We start from the raw sequence: 17,368 nt of genomic DNA on the forward strand, positions 1-17,368 counted from the left end.
CAACCACCTAATAATAATAATAATAATAATTAAATTTGCCATTTTCATTTGCCATGAAGAAGCCCTAACCCTAAAACCTAACCCTAAACTAGGGTTGTTCCGATCATGTTTTTTGCTCCCGATCCGATCGTTTTAGTTTGAGTATCTGCTGATCCCGATATTTCCCGATCCGATTGCTTTTTTTTTTTCGCTCCCGATTCAATTCCAATCATTCCCGATAATTTTTCCCGATCATATACATTTTGGCAATGCATTAAGAAAAAAATGAATAAAACTCGGACGAATATATACATTCAACATACAGTACATAAGTACGGATAGAAAGACTTGGAATTCTTAAAGGACAAATGTGACTTTGTATATTGTGACTAAATATTGCCATCTAGTGTATTTGTTGAGCTTTCAGTAAATGATACTGTAGCCATGCCCAAATGCATGATGGGAAGTGCAACCATGACTGCGTAGTGCTACCAATTCATATATCTTCTCTGCGTTGGGAAATAATATAGGGTGTTAAGAAAAAGATCAATTACTACCTTGCTTCCCCACATCGCTTCCCACAATATTTCTTATCGTAGGGAGGGAAATTGTAAGGCTTTAGCAAATTTTACTTTAACCATTAAAAATAAGGCTCCAAAGGCTGCCAAAATTCACTCTACTCATTTTACACTGCCTTTTAGCTCTCTATATAGTTAAAACGGCGCCATTACGGATTGAGCGCGACAATGCGTGAGTGGGTCGTGCAGCGCATGCATTGATTGCGTTAAATATTTTAACGTGATACATTTTTTAAAAAATTAACTACCGCCGTTATCGGGATAAATTTGATAACCCTACCTTAAGCCAAAACTAAACAATCTGGATGAGTGTAACATATTATGTCTGTAACGTTAAATACAATTAGAAAACGGATTAGTTAAAAAATATATATATATATTTCAAAAAAGGCATGTCCGATATTTTTTTGCCAATTCCGATACTTTGAAAATGACGTGATCGGACCCGATCGATCGGCATTTTCATTTGCCATGAAGAAGCCCTAACCCTAAACCCCAAACAAAGCCCAACTTTGGTACCCCGCACAGGTCAGGCCCGTGAATGAAAACTCACCATTTTGATAAGTGCAAATTTTGTTGAGTTTTTAAGCATGTTCAGAACTTCAAATCAGCCATTTTCATTTGCCCTGAAGAAGCCCTAACCCTAATCCACAAATAAGCCCGACTTTGGTACTTCGCCCAGGTCAGGCCCGTGAATTAAACCTCACCATTTTGATAACTTCAGCTCTTAAATGTCTCATTAAGAGTCTCACCAATTTTGAGGCGGATCCAACAAACTGCCTGGGCGCAATGGTCTCAAATGTGCACCCTGGTTTTCAACAAAAATGGCATGTTTTTCAACATTCAATCCAAAATACCTGATTTCCTGTTGGGTTTGGAATATGGGTGCAAGAGACTTCTTGAAGCATTTTTGCACAAGTTATCGACTCCCCAAATTTCATCGCTCTACGTTGAAAAAACCTAAATGGAGAGGCCTTTTTTAAAAATTCCAGGGGGTGCCACTGAGCCATTTTTTGACATTTTTTCACAACGTTACCAAATTATCAAAATTTTCGCGAAGACGCATGTGTGTGCAAATTTTGATGAGATTTTGAGCATGTTAAGACCTCCAAAGTGGCGATTTCATTTGCCATGAAAAAAAGAATAATAATAATCCTTTGCAGAACAATAGTGCCTTCGCACCTGTTGGTGCTCGGGCCCTTATAATACGTTGAAAATAAGTGGTTTTGTTTCCCATCTTTTTTGAGGGGAATTCTTAAATCAGGCTGCTTAGGACAGCTATACTTTTCGCTAAGATCGTTATCCATTGACTATGGTTCGCCCGCCGGAGGTGTTCTGTCAAATTTTGCACCCGATCCGAAATTGCAACATTGTGTTAAAAATGGCCGCATAAACGGAATATTTACTTACGTTTGAACATGGACGGACATGTAGAAACGTTCTCCTCAGACACATTCTGCCATGTTAGCTGTACACAACAACTGCACACCGCTCTCTCACTGTTTATGTCTTCCATGTGTAGTTAAGCATTAATTTACGCAATGTCCGTGTGGAACATGTATGTTTACGATGTTACGTGTTTATTTAGCACCTGTGGATAACATTGACAATCATAATAAATGTAAAAGAGGGCTTATTTACCGCCACAACAGCTTTGGGAGCAAAATATTACGTATAAGGGTGCAAAATTTGTTGTACAATTCGCATCTTTAGTGGGGCAAATTGAAACTCTCTGGCTTTTCATGGTCCACATTTTCAGTCCTTGGTTCTTGCTCAGTAGTTGTTGCGTTTGAAAGCTTAGGTTTGAAAAAAATTCGTATATCGATCTTGCCTCTTCCTCAGGTGGTTTTTGCTAAGCAAAGCAAAATAATGACCGTCTAAAGTGCTAGTTGTGTTACTTTGTGGGTTTCTTGAATAAGACAACTTTGAAAGGGTTGACTGACAGAGCTTTACTTACAGAAAAGAAGAGAGGCATCATCATCATTAACTGTCCACTGGCGGGCTTTTTATCAGCTGTCTCAAGCTCACTGCGTATCTCTGACATCCGTGTGCTGTGACGAACAGACATTACTAATATGCCGATCGATCGGGTCCGATCACGTCATTTTCAAAGTATCGGAATCAGCAAAAAAATATCGGCCATGCCTTTTTTAATATGTATATTTATATATATATATTTTTTTTTTAATTAAATCGTTTTCTAACTGTATTTAACGTTACACTCATCCAGAGTCTACTTGGCTTAAGGTAGGGTTATCAAATTTATCCCGATAACGGCAGTAATGAATTTTTAAAAAAATGTATCACTTATGTATGTTATTTCCCAACGCGGAGAAGATATATCAATTGGTAGCACTACGCACAGTCATGGTTCCACTTCCCATCATGCATTTGGACATGGCTACAGTATCATTTACTGAAAGCTCAACAAATACACTAGATGGCAATATTTAGTCACAATATACAAAGTCTCATGTCTTTCTATCCGTGGATCCCTCTCACAGAAAGAATGTTAATAATGTAAATGCCATCTTGAGGATTTATTGTCATAATAAACAAATACAGTACTTATGTTGAACGTATATATTTGTCGGAGTTTTATTCATTTTTTTCTTAATGCATTGCCAAAATGTATATGATCAGGAAAAATTATCGGGATTGATTGGAATTGAATCGGGAGCAAAAAAAAAAAAGCAATCGGATCGGGAAATATCGGGATCGGCAGATACTCAAACTAAAATGATCGGGATCAGATCTGGAGCAAAAAAAACATGATCAGAACAAACAACCCTAATTACTAATCGAACATGCAGATTCAATTTGCCCATATCATTACAATAGTCACGTGATCTCTTTGAAAAATAATTTTGACCCATTATAATTTTTTTTTTGTGTTCGTTTCATTCATTTTGTTGTTTAATTGCTCCCAACTTTTATAGACAATATTTTACCGTAAAATTCTTGATTTTAAAATATGGGAAAGTCAATGACATGCAATGACACTTTTCGGCCACCGGGGGGGGGGGGGGGGGGGGGGGGGCTGTCCCCCCCCGTAAAATCCGCTTATGGCTTCCAGTAATCATAACCTAGAAATTAAGATGGTGACCAATCATTTCTTAGTCTAAATATACCTGGAAATTTGATGGGGACGACTAAGTTTTTATATGCAACCTGGTTTTGACTGATGACCAGTCAGTTTGTTTGAGAACGGAAATTGGCAAGGGACTAGTTGTTTTTTCAAGCCCAAGCACTGACTAAGAAAATATAATGTCTGTCTATATCTGCCCTAAAATTGTCTGGTGACCGATCCCATTTTTCTACATGACCTGACATAGACTGGCGACAGATCATCTCTTTGTATATATCTTTCCTGAAATTGTCTAGTGACCAATTTAATTTGCTATATGATGTCCAGTGAACTGTTTTGTTTCTATGACGTTTTCAATCATTTGTCTTAATCTGCCCTGAAATGTTCTAGCAACCAGGCAAATTTATTATACGACCTGAAATTCACTGACGACTAGCGCCTTCATTTTCTTTGTGTATTGGCTGGTGTCAATCCATTCTCCGACATTGATTGGTGATCAGTCCATTCTCTTTATACCCTGACGTTGACTAACAACGTCAATTGTTTATGCCGTAACATTACCTGATGGTCAATCTGTCATTTGTATCCAGATTTTTTTTTTTTTTTTTTTGAATGGCCACCGGTCTATTTTGCCACACGTTTTGTGTTCTCCCCGATGAATTTCCTGGTTTCCAATCCTTACTTGCTTATAAAACACTTCCTGTGTTTGTGTGTCAGGTACTCTATCGACCGGCGCACCGACATGGACCGAGTGTTCGACGTGCACGCCATCAACGGCTCGGTCTTCCTCCTTCGGGAACTGGACCGCGAGGAGAATGCGTGGCACAACATTTCCGTGGTGGCCTCAGAGTTTAGTAAGTCACATTTGATTTATCCAATGTAAATATCTTCAATTGTAATAAATGAGTTTTTGAAAAAAAATTAATACAAAGAGGTCAGTAGTCACCGTAGCGACACCGTCCAAACGATTGCTAATTAGCACTTGTACCTTTCACAGACAACATGCAACAGTTGAGCCGCGTGTCCGTCTACATTCGAGTTCTGGATGTCAATGACAACGCGCCGACCTTCGCCACCAACTACGAGACGTTTGTGTGCGAGAATGCTAAAGCTAATCAGGTGGGTACATGGCAGCTATGCTAGCACGATTGTTTTAAGGTCGTTGCATTTGAAATCGTTGATAGCGGGAAACCAATATGTCAATACACGAATACCCCTTCTAGGTTAGTTTTGTAATCCCACTGTCGACCACTAGATGACAGTAGCGGAATTATTCTTTTCAAACTGATAGTTCAACCAATTGTTTAATCGTTTCCAACTGTAGTTCTTACCTCTCTTATTCGCGTCATCTAAGCAGTCTTGTAACCTGTCCTTTCGCACCTGCGGTTCCAGAGAATCCAGACAATAAGCGCCACGGACCCAGACGAGTCGATCGGAGGTCACAGTTTCTTCTTCAGTCTGGCCCAGGAAGCGGCCGGCAAGGCCAACTTCTCTGTCCGCGACAACAAAGGTAGTCAGCGATGTGTTTTGTCTCATTTCCCGGTTTTGACTGTCCCGATCTGGTGTTTTCAGACAACACAGCGTGGATTCTGACACGCCGAAACGGCTACAGCAGCCTCCTGAAGAGCGTATACCACGTGCCGGTGGTAATATCAGATAGTGGCGACCCCGCGCAGAGCAGCACCAGCACACTAACGGTGCGCGTGTGCACGTGCGACCGCGAGGGCAACATGAAGCTGTGCAACGCCGAGGCGCTCACAGCCAAGGCCGGACTCAGCACCGGGGCGCTCGTCGCCATCTTGCTTTGCGTCATGATCCTGCTCAGTGAGTATAAATGACTCTTGACTATGCAAAAACATTCGATTTGATCATGTAGTATTTAAAAAAGTATTTAAAAAATCCTTGATTAATGCTTTTAGAGACAAAAAATACATTAAACAATAATCACCAATATTTAAAGAGTAAATAATGTGTTTAGGGCTGCAGCTATCAATTATTTTCGTATTCGATTAATCAATGAACTAGTTTTTTCGAATAATCGAGTAATCGGATAAGGAACATAAAAAATTAAAACACCTGAGCTGAGCCTCAAACAGTGAAAAATAAATGAGAATCTAAGTACAACAAAAGAAAAATAGGCTAACTTACATAGCAAAAGTTCGCTAGCCTAAATGCTATAAAATGCTAACTTTTTTTTTTTTTTTTTTTTTTTTTTACAATGCTCTAAATTGTGCAAACACATATTCCCACAAAAAAAAAAAAAACACGGCTAAATATACCGATAAACTAAATTACGAATGCATTTAAAAAGACATTAGCTCAAACAAAAACTTAAAGCTTATGTTGGTTTGAACAGGGAGCATCTGGATTCAGCCATGTAAAATGAGTTATGTCGTATTCACTATCGCCACTAGAGGGCAGTGTATCCACCCAAAGCAATAAAACTAAATGCAAACACTTCAAAACAAACCATTACAACGCCACCTTTTTAAACAAATACTCAAAGCAGCAAAATTTTACTAGAATCGTTTTTCTAATCGAATTACGCATGATAATCGATTAATCGTTGCAGTACTAAATGTGATTAGTCAATGCTAAAAAATCTGGCAAACCTAGTACATACACTACTTGTAATATAATGCAAGACTGTTTTTGAAAGAAAAGTTTACAAAGTTTCAGACTAAATAATATAACCAAAAATAATGATGGTGTACAGAGTAGCCGTAGCGAATAAAAGCGCTGCGTATTTGAGTGGTAGTCATCAGAGGAGCGCTTTGTTCAATTGTGATGTTAAGCAGAGCAGCGGTATACATAATGCATCATTGTGCCCGCCCGGCGTACAAAGTCCCAAAAGATCAGTGCGCGCTCGCCGCATCAACAAGCTAGCGGCCCCGCGGGACACGCATTTGTTCTGACTTTGCCGCGTTGTCCCCGCAGTGATCGTGGTTCTGTTCGCCGCCTTGAGAAGGCAACGCAAGAAGGAGCCTCTGATCATCTCCAAGGAAGACGTTCGCGACAATGTGGTCAGCTACAACGACGAAGGCGGCGGCGAGGAGGACACCCAAGCCTTCGACATCGGCACGCTGCGCAACCCGGAGGCCGTGGAAGACGGCAAACAGAGACGGGACATCGTGCCCGAGGCCTACTATCCGCCCGTGCGCCGGCCACCCGTGCCCAGGGAGGCGCGGGACCACAACGGGGACGTGCGGGACTTCATCAACCAGAAGATCCAGGACAACGACAGCGACCCCACGGCGCCGCCTTACGACTCGCTGGCCACCTACGCCTACGAAGGCAGCGGCTCGGTGGCCGAGTCGCTCAGCTCGCTGGAGTCGGCCACCACCGAAGGCGAGCAGGACTACAACTACTTGAGCGAGTGGGGCCCGCGTTTTAAGAAACTAGCCGACATGTACGGGGCCGACGACAGCGACCGCGATTCCTAACGACGTCTCGCCGCGTTCCAAAGGTGGCGGGCGGCGGGGCGGACAAACGGACCGACGCTTTAGGGCGGATGAAGGCCTCGCACGTGTCGTCAAGTGTTAGGGCAGGAGTGTCCAAACTACAAACCGATGGCCATTTGTGCGTTGTCTTAACCTTTGGTAAACAAGCGCTAGGTCATGAATGAAACATCACCTCGACCTGAGCAACACAAATTCATTCGCCCCTCCTAATCAAAATGGATTGAAAATCTAGCGCTGTCATTAGTATCCAACAAGTCACTGCCTTCAACTCAAAATTTTAAGTGGACTGGACTTAAATTTGAGCACCGTAAATATTCAATAAGAGAAATGCGCAGGCAAACTGAACTAAACTGTTGCTAGCGTGGTCTTTCTAAGGAATCGGTATTGAAGCTAAGCTTAAGGTTACCAAGAAATTTTAAGTTTGCCCCACAAACTTGATAATACAGAGTTAGGAATAAAAATAACTACCTTAATTTTCGGACTATAAGCCACCAACCACCAAATTTAACACGAAAATGGCATTTGTCCATAGATACGCCGCACTGGGCTAAAGCCGCCGCTGTTCTCATTGTATTATGGGATATTTACACCAAAAGAACCACCGTTGCTTCAAGAAGCTTCATTTGGCCATCACTGCTACCTTAAGGGAGACAATCAACCTCTGCTGTCAACACTGTTGTCCAACATGCCTCTTAGCATGCATTGCAGCGTTACAGATGTAAATTACAATCAAAATTCATGTTCTGTGCTAATTATTTCTTCAGTTACTGTTCCAGTTGTTTCATTAATTGCAAGTTATGGTATTTTGTAACACTTTATTTGTAAGTGGCGCCATATGACAGTCATAGGACAATCATAATTATGACATGACGCTGTCATGTGCATTTATGAATGCTTATAACAGATGTCATTTTGTGTTATCTGGCAAATTAAATGGATTTTTTTGAATGGATATAAAAGAGCCAAGCTGGAATTAAATGGAGTTTGTGACATACTTTGCCATATGACACTTCATGACATAAGCATTCAGTGCCCATGATAGTTTCATGTCATAATTATGACTGTCTTATGACAGTGTTATGACGCCGCTGTCAATTAAAGTGTTACCTAGAAGTGTGACAAAATATCAAAATGATATATCGTGATACATTGCATCCCAAAAGGTTATCGATATGCTTGTGCCAAGAATCGAGATATCATTTTAGAATGGTGTCAATGTTTAAAAATAAGAAAAGGAACAAATATTCTACCATAACGCCCAATCCATTAAGACCGTTCACATTCACTCTTTCTGATTTTGGGGCATTTCAGAGTCCTCTGAAATCCTCTGGATTTTGGGTTACAGAACATCGATTGAACTCAAACATCCATCAGGTAAATGGTATGGTAAATGGTGTTTACTTGTATAGCCCTTTTCCACCTTTCGCGCTCAAAGCTAGCACCAGGAGCAATGTGGGGTTCAGTATCTTGCTCAAGGATACTTAGGCGAGTTCATCAGGGCAGAGAATCGAACCCACAACCTCTGTGTTGGGGGATAACTACTCTACCACTGAGCCACGCCATCCCCGTAAAAAAGGTAGTTCCCACTAGGGGGCACCAGGCCTGATGGGTAATATTTCAATGCAGTCGTGTTGGAGGTCTTTACATGCTCAAAAACCAACCAAAATTTGAGCAAACATGCGGCTTCGCGAAAATTTCGATAATTTGGCAACGTTGTGAAAATATGTCAAAAAATGGCTCAATGGCGCCCCCTGGAATTTTTTAAAAACGGCCTCTCCATTTTGTTTTTTTCACCGTAGAGCGATGAAATTTTGCGAGTCGATACCTCGTGCAAAAATGCTTCAAAAAGTCTCTTGCACCCATATTCCAAACCCAACAGGAAATCGGGTATTTTGGATTGAATTTCGAAAAACATTTTTGTTGAAAACCAGGGCGCACGTTTGAGACCATTGCGACGAGGCAGTTAGTTGGATCCTCCTCAAAATTACTGAGACTCTTCATGAGACATATGAGATGTTATGAAAATCGTGCGTTTTCGTCCTGGGCGGGGTACCAAAGTCGGGTTTTTTTGGGCAACGCGCCAAATTCGTAAATGACTAAACACTTTCTGATACAAAGTCAATCTTTTTCATATTTGGTATGCGTGTAAGGTTTCTTAACCTGCACACGACTGCATTGAAATATTACCCATTAGGCCTGGCGCCCCCGAGTGGGAATAGGAAACGCCTTTTTTTACGAGAAAGGCTCATCCGCCTCGGGAAAAAAATCTGTTGAACTGCATCAAAGCCTTAAGACATGTGTTCCGGTATCTGATGAAAAATATTGAGTTTTCTTTGAAGCGGCGGGGTCCAAACAATAAAGTAAAAAGACCCTTGGCATTTTGTCTCAAAATGGCCAATAACTTCCTGATACAAGAAGCAATGTTTCTCATTATCCGGCATGCATGCGGTATCTGACCCTGAACACGACTGCATTGAAATATTACCCATTACGCCTGGCGCCCTCTAGTGGGAACAGGAAACGCCCTTTTTTACGAGAAAGGCTCCTCCTCCTCGTGAAAAAAATCAATTGAACTCAAACCTGCATCGGGGGGCCTTAAGACATGTGTTCAGGTATCTGATGAAAAATAATTGAGTTTTCGTTGATGTGGCAGTGCCCAAACAGGAAAGTGAAAAGACCCTCGGCATTTTGTCTCAAACTTGCACCCTGGTTTTTTGACAAAAATGGCATGTTTTTCAAAAACCTTCTGCCAACCCTCCCAGTTCAAATGGACTGGGTGTCTACAAGTGATAAACTTACGGCAGAAGGATGAAAATAGCTTGTTTTTCTGTTTATTAGTTATTTTGTAGAATGATTTCCTGACCAATGCATCGATAATCGTTGTATCGCCATATCGTGAGATTTGTATCGCAAATCGCATAGTATTGTGAGGTAGCAAGAGGTTCCCATTCCTACTATTGACCCAAATAAATGAACAAAAAGGTGCAGGATTCAAAATGAAGGAAAAAAATAGTGGCTTATAGTCCAAAAATTACTGTAGTTAAGAATCTCACTAAAGCCATTAGTTAGCATGAAAAGAATGTCACTGGTATCCATGCATTTATCTGTATGAGAACCTAATCGGGAAGAGTTTGGACACTCCTGCATTAGGGTATCGGGTGTCGGCCATGCCCGCATATATCTACCGATGTTTTTGTTATTCTTTCGCCGCTGCCTGCGACGGACACTGAGCGGTGGTGTACTTTTCAGTGTTTCTGCGACAAACTCCTGCTGCATATATTGTGATCTTCTGCTTGTGTACGTTACATGATACAAATACACTGTACAGCCACCTATTTCATCTTCACCTCACAGCGCCCCCTCGTGTGCCAGGGCGGTACCGTCGCCTCCAGGAGTCACATGTACGGGGTGATCGAAGCCGGAATAATGCTTCGTTTTCGATGTCAGCCAACTTGAAGAACGAGCTGGTGTCTTTTGGGAACTGGAGAAGGAAATGCGTTGAATGGAGGCAACTGGACTTGTTAGTTGTTCCAAAAATATTTGGGTGTAGAGTCTTGGGTGTTGTCTCTGGTGCAGGGGTTCTGGAATCGTTCAAAGATGCTTGTAATGTTGGTAGCATAGTTTCCGCTAAAAACCCTTAAAGCTAATCTCTGAGGTAAAGACATCTGAAGTTATTTGTCCAAAATAATGTCTCTGTTTGGACACACCTATTGGACACGTAAATAATAGAATTAATAGCCAAAAACTTGGACTTATTTGTTGAAGACATTTAAAAATTATCTGGGTGTAGGGGTTCTGGAATCGTTCAAAGATGCTTTTAGTCTTTGTGTCTTCTAAAAAAAAAAACCTTACCTTTACCTCAGAGATTAAGTTTATTATTATTATTTGGGACAAATAGCATCTGACGCTGGACACAAATAGTAGAACTTCTGAATATTGAGAACTGAAGCAGAATTTTTGACTAAAGCGGAATCATCTTCAAGCATCAGAAAGAGTTCAGTTGCCTTGATTCAACTCTTGCGAATTACCCTGACCTGAATGACTGAGAATCAGCGCAGGTCTGATCTTTCCTGAAGACCATCCTGATCCTACACAAACAAACGAGTACAGATAAAGCTCATATGTCTGGAAACGCCAGATCTGGAAGGTACCAATGCGGTGGTCGGATTTCCTAGCCGCAGCTCTCGATGCCTTCGGCCTTTCTCCACAAACGAGGTCTTACGACCTTAGACCAGCCGAAAGCGCATCCCGGACTTTAAAAAATGTGACAGCCTTAAAGAAGTGAAGCAGACTCTGTTAGCATCCGTCACGCGGCTAAGCAACTCAAAGAGTTTTTCTGTGGAGTCTTCAGCACGTGGTCCTTTTGGTTTTCTTAGGTGGTCTTCTTCCCGTCCCCCCTGACGCAAACGTGGTGGTTTGCCATCCAGTAGACGTGTGCTTGTCGATGTGTAGACGCCGTCAGACCGTTGGTGACAAACGTGTTGGAGTCTCTGTGAGCGTAGAAAGCGTCGTGTCGGGACGGCTCGCCGTAGGCTGGCGGGCCCGCAGTCCAGCAATTCTGCTTTGTACAACGTGAGATTTTGTACTGGATATTTATATGACACAATTAAATATCTTGAAAAGCTAATTCGTCTGCTCGTTGCTTCCAAGATATTTTTATATGAATATATATGGCGGAAAACACTCAGGTGACTTGAAGTTCCACTCTGAGACCCCCAATTTGGCCAAATTTCAAAATTTGTCTGATATGCATGTGCGATACATATTTGGAAAGCTTCAAATCCCAATTTTCTGGGGGAAGAAAAATTTTGGACAGGAGGGCATTTAAAAAAAAAAAAAAAAAGTTTTTTTAAACAGCAAATCCCAATATGGAGGTGAGAGCACGCGACAGCAGAATTACAGACGCCATGACTTTAACGAGATATTATCGCGTATTTACCTTGTTTCTATCCAAAAACTCCATGTATCACTGAGTGTCAAAACACACCTGTGAATGGCCACAGCTGGATTTTTGGGGGGATTTTATGGGTGAAACATGGTAATATAACAAGGGTCGCGATGCAGAAATTGCAGACATCAAGGAGTGGTCGAGATTTTTTTTTCCATATATTTACCTTTTTATATATATTTTTTTAGGGCTGTCAAACGATTAAAATTTTTAATCGAGTTAATTACAGCTTAAAAATTAATTAATCGTAATTAATCGCAATTAATCGCAATTCAAACCATCTATAAAATATGCCATATTTTTCTGTAAATTATATATATATATTCTGTAAAATAAATTGTTGGAATGGAAAGATAAGACACAAGATGGCTATATACATTCAACATACGGTACATAAGGACTGTAGTGGGCATTTCACTCTACTGTCATTTAAATCTGTCTATGCTGTCCTCACTCCGAAGCGTCTACTTTTTCCAAAGCTAGACAGCTAGTGAACGACGCCTTAATAATCAGACTTCTTCCTTTTTAATTTGATTTATTAATAAAATGGCCTCAAACCATTGTCCTCTTTCGACCGTTGTAAATCTACAAAAAAACAGTACACAAGCATTGCATTAGCAACAACGTTAGCTTAGCACGCTATACAGGTTCACTAAACATAAACAAGAAGCGTCTCATACAAAAAATATAACATTTCACTTACTAACATAATATTTACATTCTTTACAACAACCATACTTACGGACAAATCTTGTCCAAGGATCATATAAGCACAACATTACAACGTAGGTGTCAGCCCGAGATGTCGTGCAGCCATATTGAACTGGCAAGAAAACAATAAACCATGTCGCAAAGCGACCACAAGAGTTCGCTGTTAGACAGCACAAAAAGCCTTGCTGTAAAACTTACCAAAAGGCAGAATACTGTCTGAGCGGGACATGTGCGTTAATTGCGTCAAATATTTTAACGTGATTAATTAAAAAAATTAATTACCGCGCGTTAACGCGGTAATTTTGACAGCCCTAATTTTTTTCCAATTTTTCTTTGTTTGGATCGATCTAACATCGGAAAAAAGCGACAGAAACAACAACAACAACAAAAAATACAATTAAGCGATAGTTATCAGGTAAATACACATGACTATTTTACAGACACCATTTTTTTCATTGTGATGTAATTTGTTTAAAAGTTTAAAATATGCAAGTGAATAATTTTTTTAAAGTTTTTTTTTTTACGAATATTAGACATCAATTAATGATTCTAAGCTAAAAATGACATTTTGAATAATAAATCTAATTAATTACCTTCGTTTTATGGCTGGGAAGAAACAAAAGCGGTTGCGTGACGTCTGTAAACGGGGGTTTTCAGGGTAAAACTGGCAAATTAAAAATAGTTTGGGGGCTTAATGCGCCATTAATCTGCTATGGCAGCATATAGACATATTGTTCTATCAAAAACAACAGTTGTTTTGGCTCAAAATACAGCAGTTTTTTTGAAAGAGGAGTGGACCCCCTTTTGCCTTCAGAACTACCTCAATTCTTCGTGGCATAGATTCAACAAGGTGCTGGAAGCATTCCTCAGAGAGTTTGGTCCATATTGACATGATGGCATCACACAGTTAGTGCAGATTTGTCGGTTGCACATCCATAATTGCGAATCTCTCGTTCCACCACATCCCAAAGATGCTCTATTGGATTGAGATCTGGTGACTGTGGAGGCCATTTGAGTACATTGTCATGTTCAAGAAACCAGTCTGAGATGATTCCAGCCTTATGACATGGCGCATTATCCGGCTGAAAGTAGCCATCAGAAGTTGGGTACATTGTGCTCATAAAGGGATGGACATGGTCAGCAACCATACTCAGGTAGGCTGTGGCGTTCCAACGATGCTCAATTGGTACCAAGGGGCCCAAAGAGTGCCAAGAAAATATTCCCCACACCATTACAACACCACCACCACCAGCCTTAACCGTTGATACAAGGCAGGATGGATCCATGCCTTCATGTTGTTGACGCCAAATTCTGACCCTACCATCCGAATGTCGCAGCAGAAATCGAGAATCATCAGACCAGGCAACGTTTTTCCAATCTTCTATTGTCCAATTTCGATGAGCTTGTGCAAATTCTAGCCTCAGTTTCCTGTTCTTAGCTGAAAGGAGTGGCACCCGGCGTGGTCTTCTGCTGCTGTAGCCCATCTGCCTCAAAGTTGCGACATACTGTGCGTTCAGAGATGCTCTTCTGCCTACCTTGGTTGTAACGGGTGGTTATTTGAGTCACTGTTGCCTTTCTATTCTTTAAAAATGAAACAATGTGATTTTCTGTTTTTTTCCACATTCTGTCTCTCATGGTTGAGGTTTACCCATGTTATCAATTACAGGCCTCTCTAATCTTTTCAAGTAGGAGAACTTGCATAATTGGTGTATGACTAAATACTTATTTGCCCCACTGTGCATACAGGAACACAAAATGAGTTTGACGTCCCCAGTCCTAGACCCTAAGCTCAGGACAAACACTTGTTTATTTCCGAAATGCTGATTTGAAAATAAAGTGTTTATGTATCACTGAGTGGAATATGGCTAAGGGCTAGTGTGAAAGAAATAATTGGAAATGCAAATAATTCTTGGCTGGGGAAGTAGTCAAATAGACAATCTCTAATTAAGATCATCTTGACAGCCAATTGGATTAGGGAAGTGCGAGTTAAGAAAAGAAAGAAAAACAATCTAATTTGGCTTATTAAGGGGCTGAGTGGCAGATGTAAGACAGATGGTGACGGCGTATTAACCACGCGGCGGCGGCCAACTTGAATTATTGACTTGATTTACAGATAATTTCATTAGAACTTTATTTACTTTCACAATCAAGTATTAAAAAAAAGGCGCTCACAGATGAGGAAAGAACCGACGTTTTCTTCCATTGGGATTTTCCGACTCTGAGAGGAAGCAGAGCTCACCGTGGTGAGTTCGATTCACCTCACTTCCTGCCGTCTTTGAGCTCATCGCCGTCCTTGTCCTGGCGTTCCCGCTCGCGTCTCATCTCCTTCAGCTCCTGCCGGTACTTGCGCTCGATGAAGCGCTTCTGATGGGCCATCTGCGGGAAGTTATCTGCGGCGGGAGAGAACACAGACGAGGGTGACCGAGAGGAACGGAATGGGTAGAAGAAAAGAAAAAAAAAAAAAAAACACAGAGTGGCTGTTTAGCGGCGCTTTGACTCCGGTCCAGTGAGCGAAAAGATTGGAGGCGGTGCCGCCGCGTTGTTCTTTGGTTATTAATGACGCCGTGAAATTAGAATAGCTTGTTTGATGTCAGACGCGATTAATTACCAGGGTAAGATGACTTCATTAGATACGTGACGTCAGCGTACCGTTTGCTACCTGGGATTTTGCTTCACGGGATATTAACTCGCTCCCTACCATTGGCGGCAATAGATGGCCAATATGTCCGTATTTTCCGCACTATAAGGCGCATCAGAGTATAAGGCGCACCTTCATTGAATGGCTTATTTCAAAACTTTTCATGTATTGGGCGCACCGCATTATAAGGTGCAGTAGTAGTAGTAGTAGTAGTAGTAATAGTAGTGGTGATTGGGGCTGCGTTATCCATCCACTAGATAGTGCTGTGCTAAAGGGAAAGTCATGCCATGATTTACCAATATTGATCATTATATAAGGCACATCAGATTATAAGGGACACTGTCTGCTCTTGAAAAAATTGAAGGCTTTTAGGTGTGCCTTATAATGCGGAAAATACGGTATTTTCAGTTTAAAAAAATAAATACAATAACTACATACTCACTAGCGGTGTGGGAAAATATCTAAATGTTGATTTATAGAGAACTCTTGTTTTTCACCGTTAATGGGGACCAGAACCCACCGCAATAAGTAAAAAAACGCAAGGTAGCGCCCCCCCCCCCCCCCCCTTTTTTTTTTTTTTTTTTTTTTGTGAGTTCAATGTATTAGTTCAGATTTAGCATTGGAAAGAGATTTTTTCCACTTTTTTCCCAAAGCATAATTAAAACATTTTTTAATGGATATATACATATGATTTAATAAATGGTTTTTAAGCACTTCAAATGTAATAATTATGAAATTATTTCTAAACAAGAAGTAGAAAAATGCTTGGCCTTATTAAATGCTTCATTGAGTGAGTCCACTCAAATTCGTTCGAGCTGCTCACTTACAATGAGTTGCCATAGCAACTGTTTAACAAGTTAAATGATGATTGACGCATGCGGCGCTTTGAAGTTCACATTTCTGGCAAGATCAAACGCAAACGTCTGTCAACCATCGTTAACTTTAATAAGCAACTCCAGTGCACTGCCTGACCGTCAATGAGCAGGGGGAGGGAGGGAGAGTGAGACTACGCGATCGGCTTGGGACAGCTCATCTGTATTTATTTTTTTAATTGGAAAAAAAATCCGAGATGGACTGAGGGTACGAAGTAGCGAGGGATCAATCTATTGTGATATTTTGCATCCCATAAGGTTATAAATATGCTCCTGCCAAGAATTGATATACAGTATCATTCAAAAAAAGGAGTTACTGCTTAAAAAAAAAAAAAAAAAAGTTACCACCAAAATCTTCCATTGGAATAGTTTTTTTTTTTTTTTTTAAACTCAATGGCTGCCATTGATGACACCCAATTCATTTAGACTAGGACAGGCAAATGAACGCTCATTCTTCAAAACCAAAGCATTCGCAGCAAGTCTTTTCGATTTTCAGGGCATTTACAGGTCACTTCTGGTTGAGTTTGAGCCAATGCCGATTTATTTCTCAGGTCATTTCCTGTTTTGTCATCCAAAATCAACAGGAAGTGACCCATAAATACCCCCCAAATCAACAGCAAATGGCCTAAAATGCCCCCAAATTAACTCATTGCCTACCATTGACCGCAATAGACAATTCATTTGAACTGAGAGGGTGCCAGGGACTAGTGATAGACTCGGTTCATTTCACAGCAGAAGGATGACAACGGCTTGTTTTTCAGTTGATTACTTGTATAATAAAATGTTGTGGAATTGTTTCCTGACCTATATTTCGCAAATCGTATCATATCGCGAGGTACCCAGAGGTTTCAGCCCCAAATACTCACTGGACTATAAAGTAATTGTCATCATAACTTTGTTGGCCATTGCCTAAGGCATTGTCTGCCATGGACGGCGCTAGAAGTCCAATCTATTTAAACTCTGCCGCTTCAAGTGGACTGGACGTCTACTAGCGATAAACTAATTGACAGGAAAGCCAGAGGAAGAATAAAAATTTTTAATCCTAACTGCCGTTTGACATTTCTAGATGTCCAATCCTTGGAAGTGGGACGTC

At 40.8% G+C, this 17,368-nt stretch overlaps 2 protein-coding genes across 2 annotated transcripts in view; one reads left to right on the forward strand and one right to left on the reverse strand.

Annotated features, from left to right (window-relative positions):
- The window catches only part of LOC130908489 (cadherin-6-like), a 220,023-nt gene extending 204,155 nt beyond the window's left edge, over positions 1-15,868 (forward strand). The window contains exons 9-13 of the mRNA XM_057823949.1: positions 4,363-4,499; positions 4,643-4,764; positions 5,038-5,155; positions 5,218-5,469; positions 6,583-15,868. Coding sequence (XP_057679932.1) covers positions 4,363-4,499; positions 4,643-4,764; positions 5,038-5,155; positions 5,218-5,469; positions 6,583-7,088 — 1,135 coding nt within the window. The 3' untranslated portion in view covers positions 7,089-15,868. The remainder of the gene's footprint in view (positions 1-4,362; positions 4,500-4,642; positions 4,765-5,037; positions 5,156-5,217; positions 5,470-6,582) is intronic.
- Positions 8,723-17,368, reverse strand: part of drosha (drosha ribonuclease III) — a 502,261-nt gene continuing 493,615 nt past the window's right edge. The window contains exon 36 of the mRNA XM_057823946.1: positions 8,723-15,155. Coding sequence (XP_057679929.1) covers positions 15,025-15,155 — 131 coding nt within the window. The 3' untranslated portion in view covers positions 8,723-15,024. The remainder of the gene's footprint in view (positions 15,156-17,368) is intronic.

This window comes from Corythoichthys intestinalis, chromosome 20, assembly GCF_030265065.1.
Source record: "Corythoichthys intestinalis isolate RoL2023-P3 chromosome 20, ASM3026506v1, whole genome shotgun sequence".
Taxonomy (NCBI): domain Eukaryota; kingdom Metazoa; phylum Chordata; class Actinopteri; order Syngnathiformes; family Syngnathidae; genus Corythoichthys; species Corythoichthys intestinalis.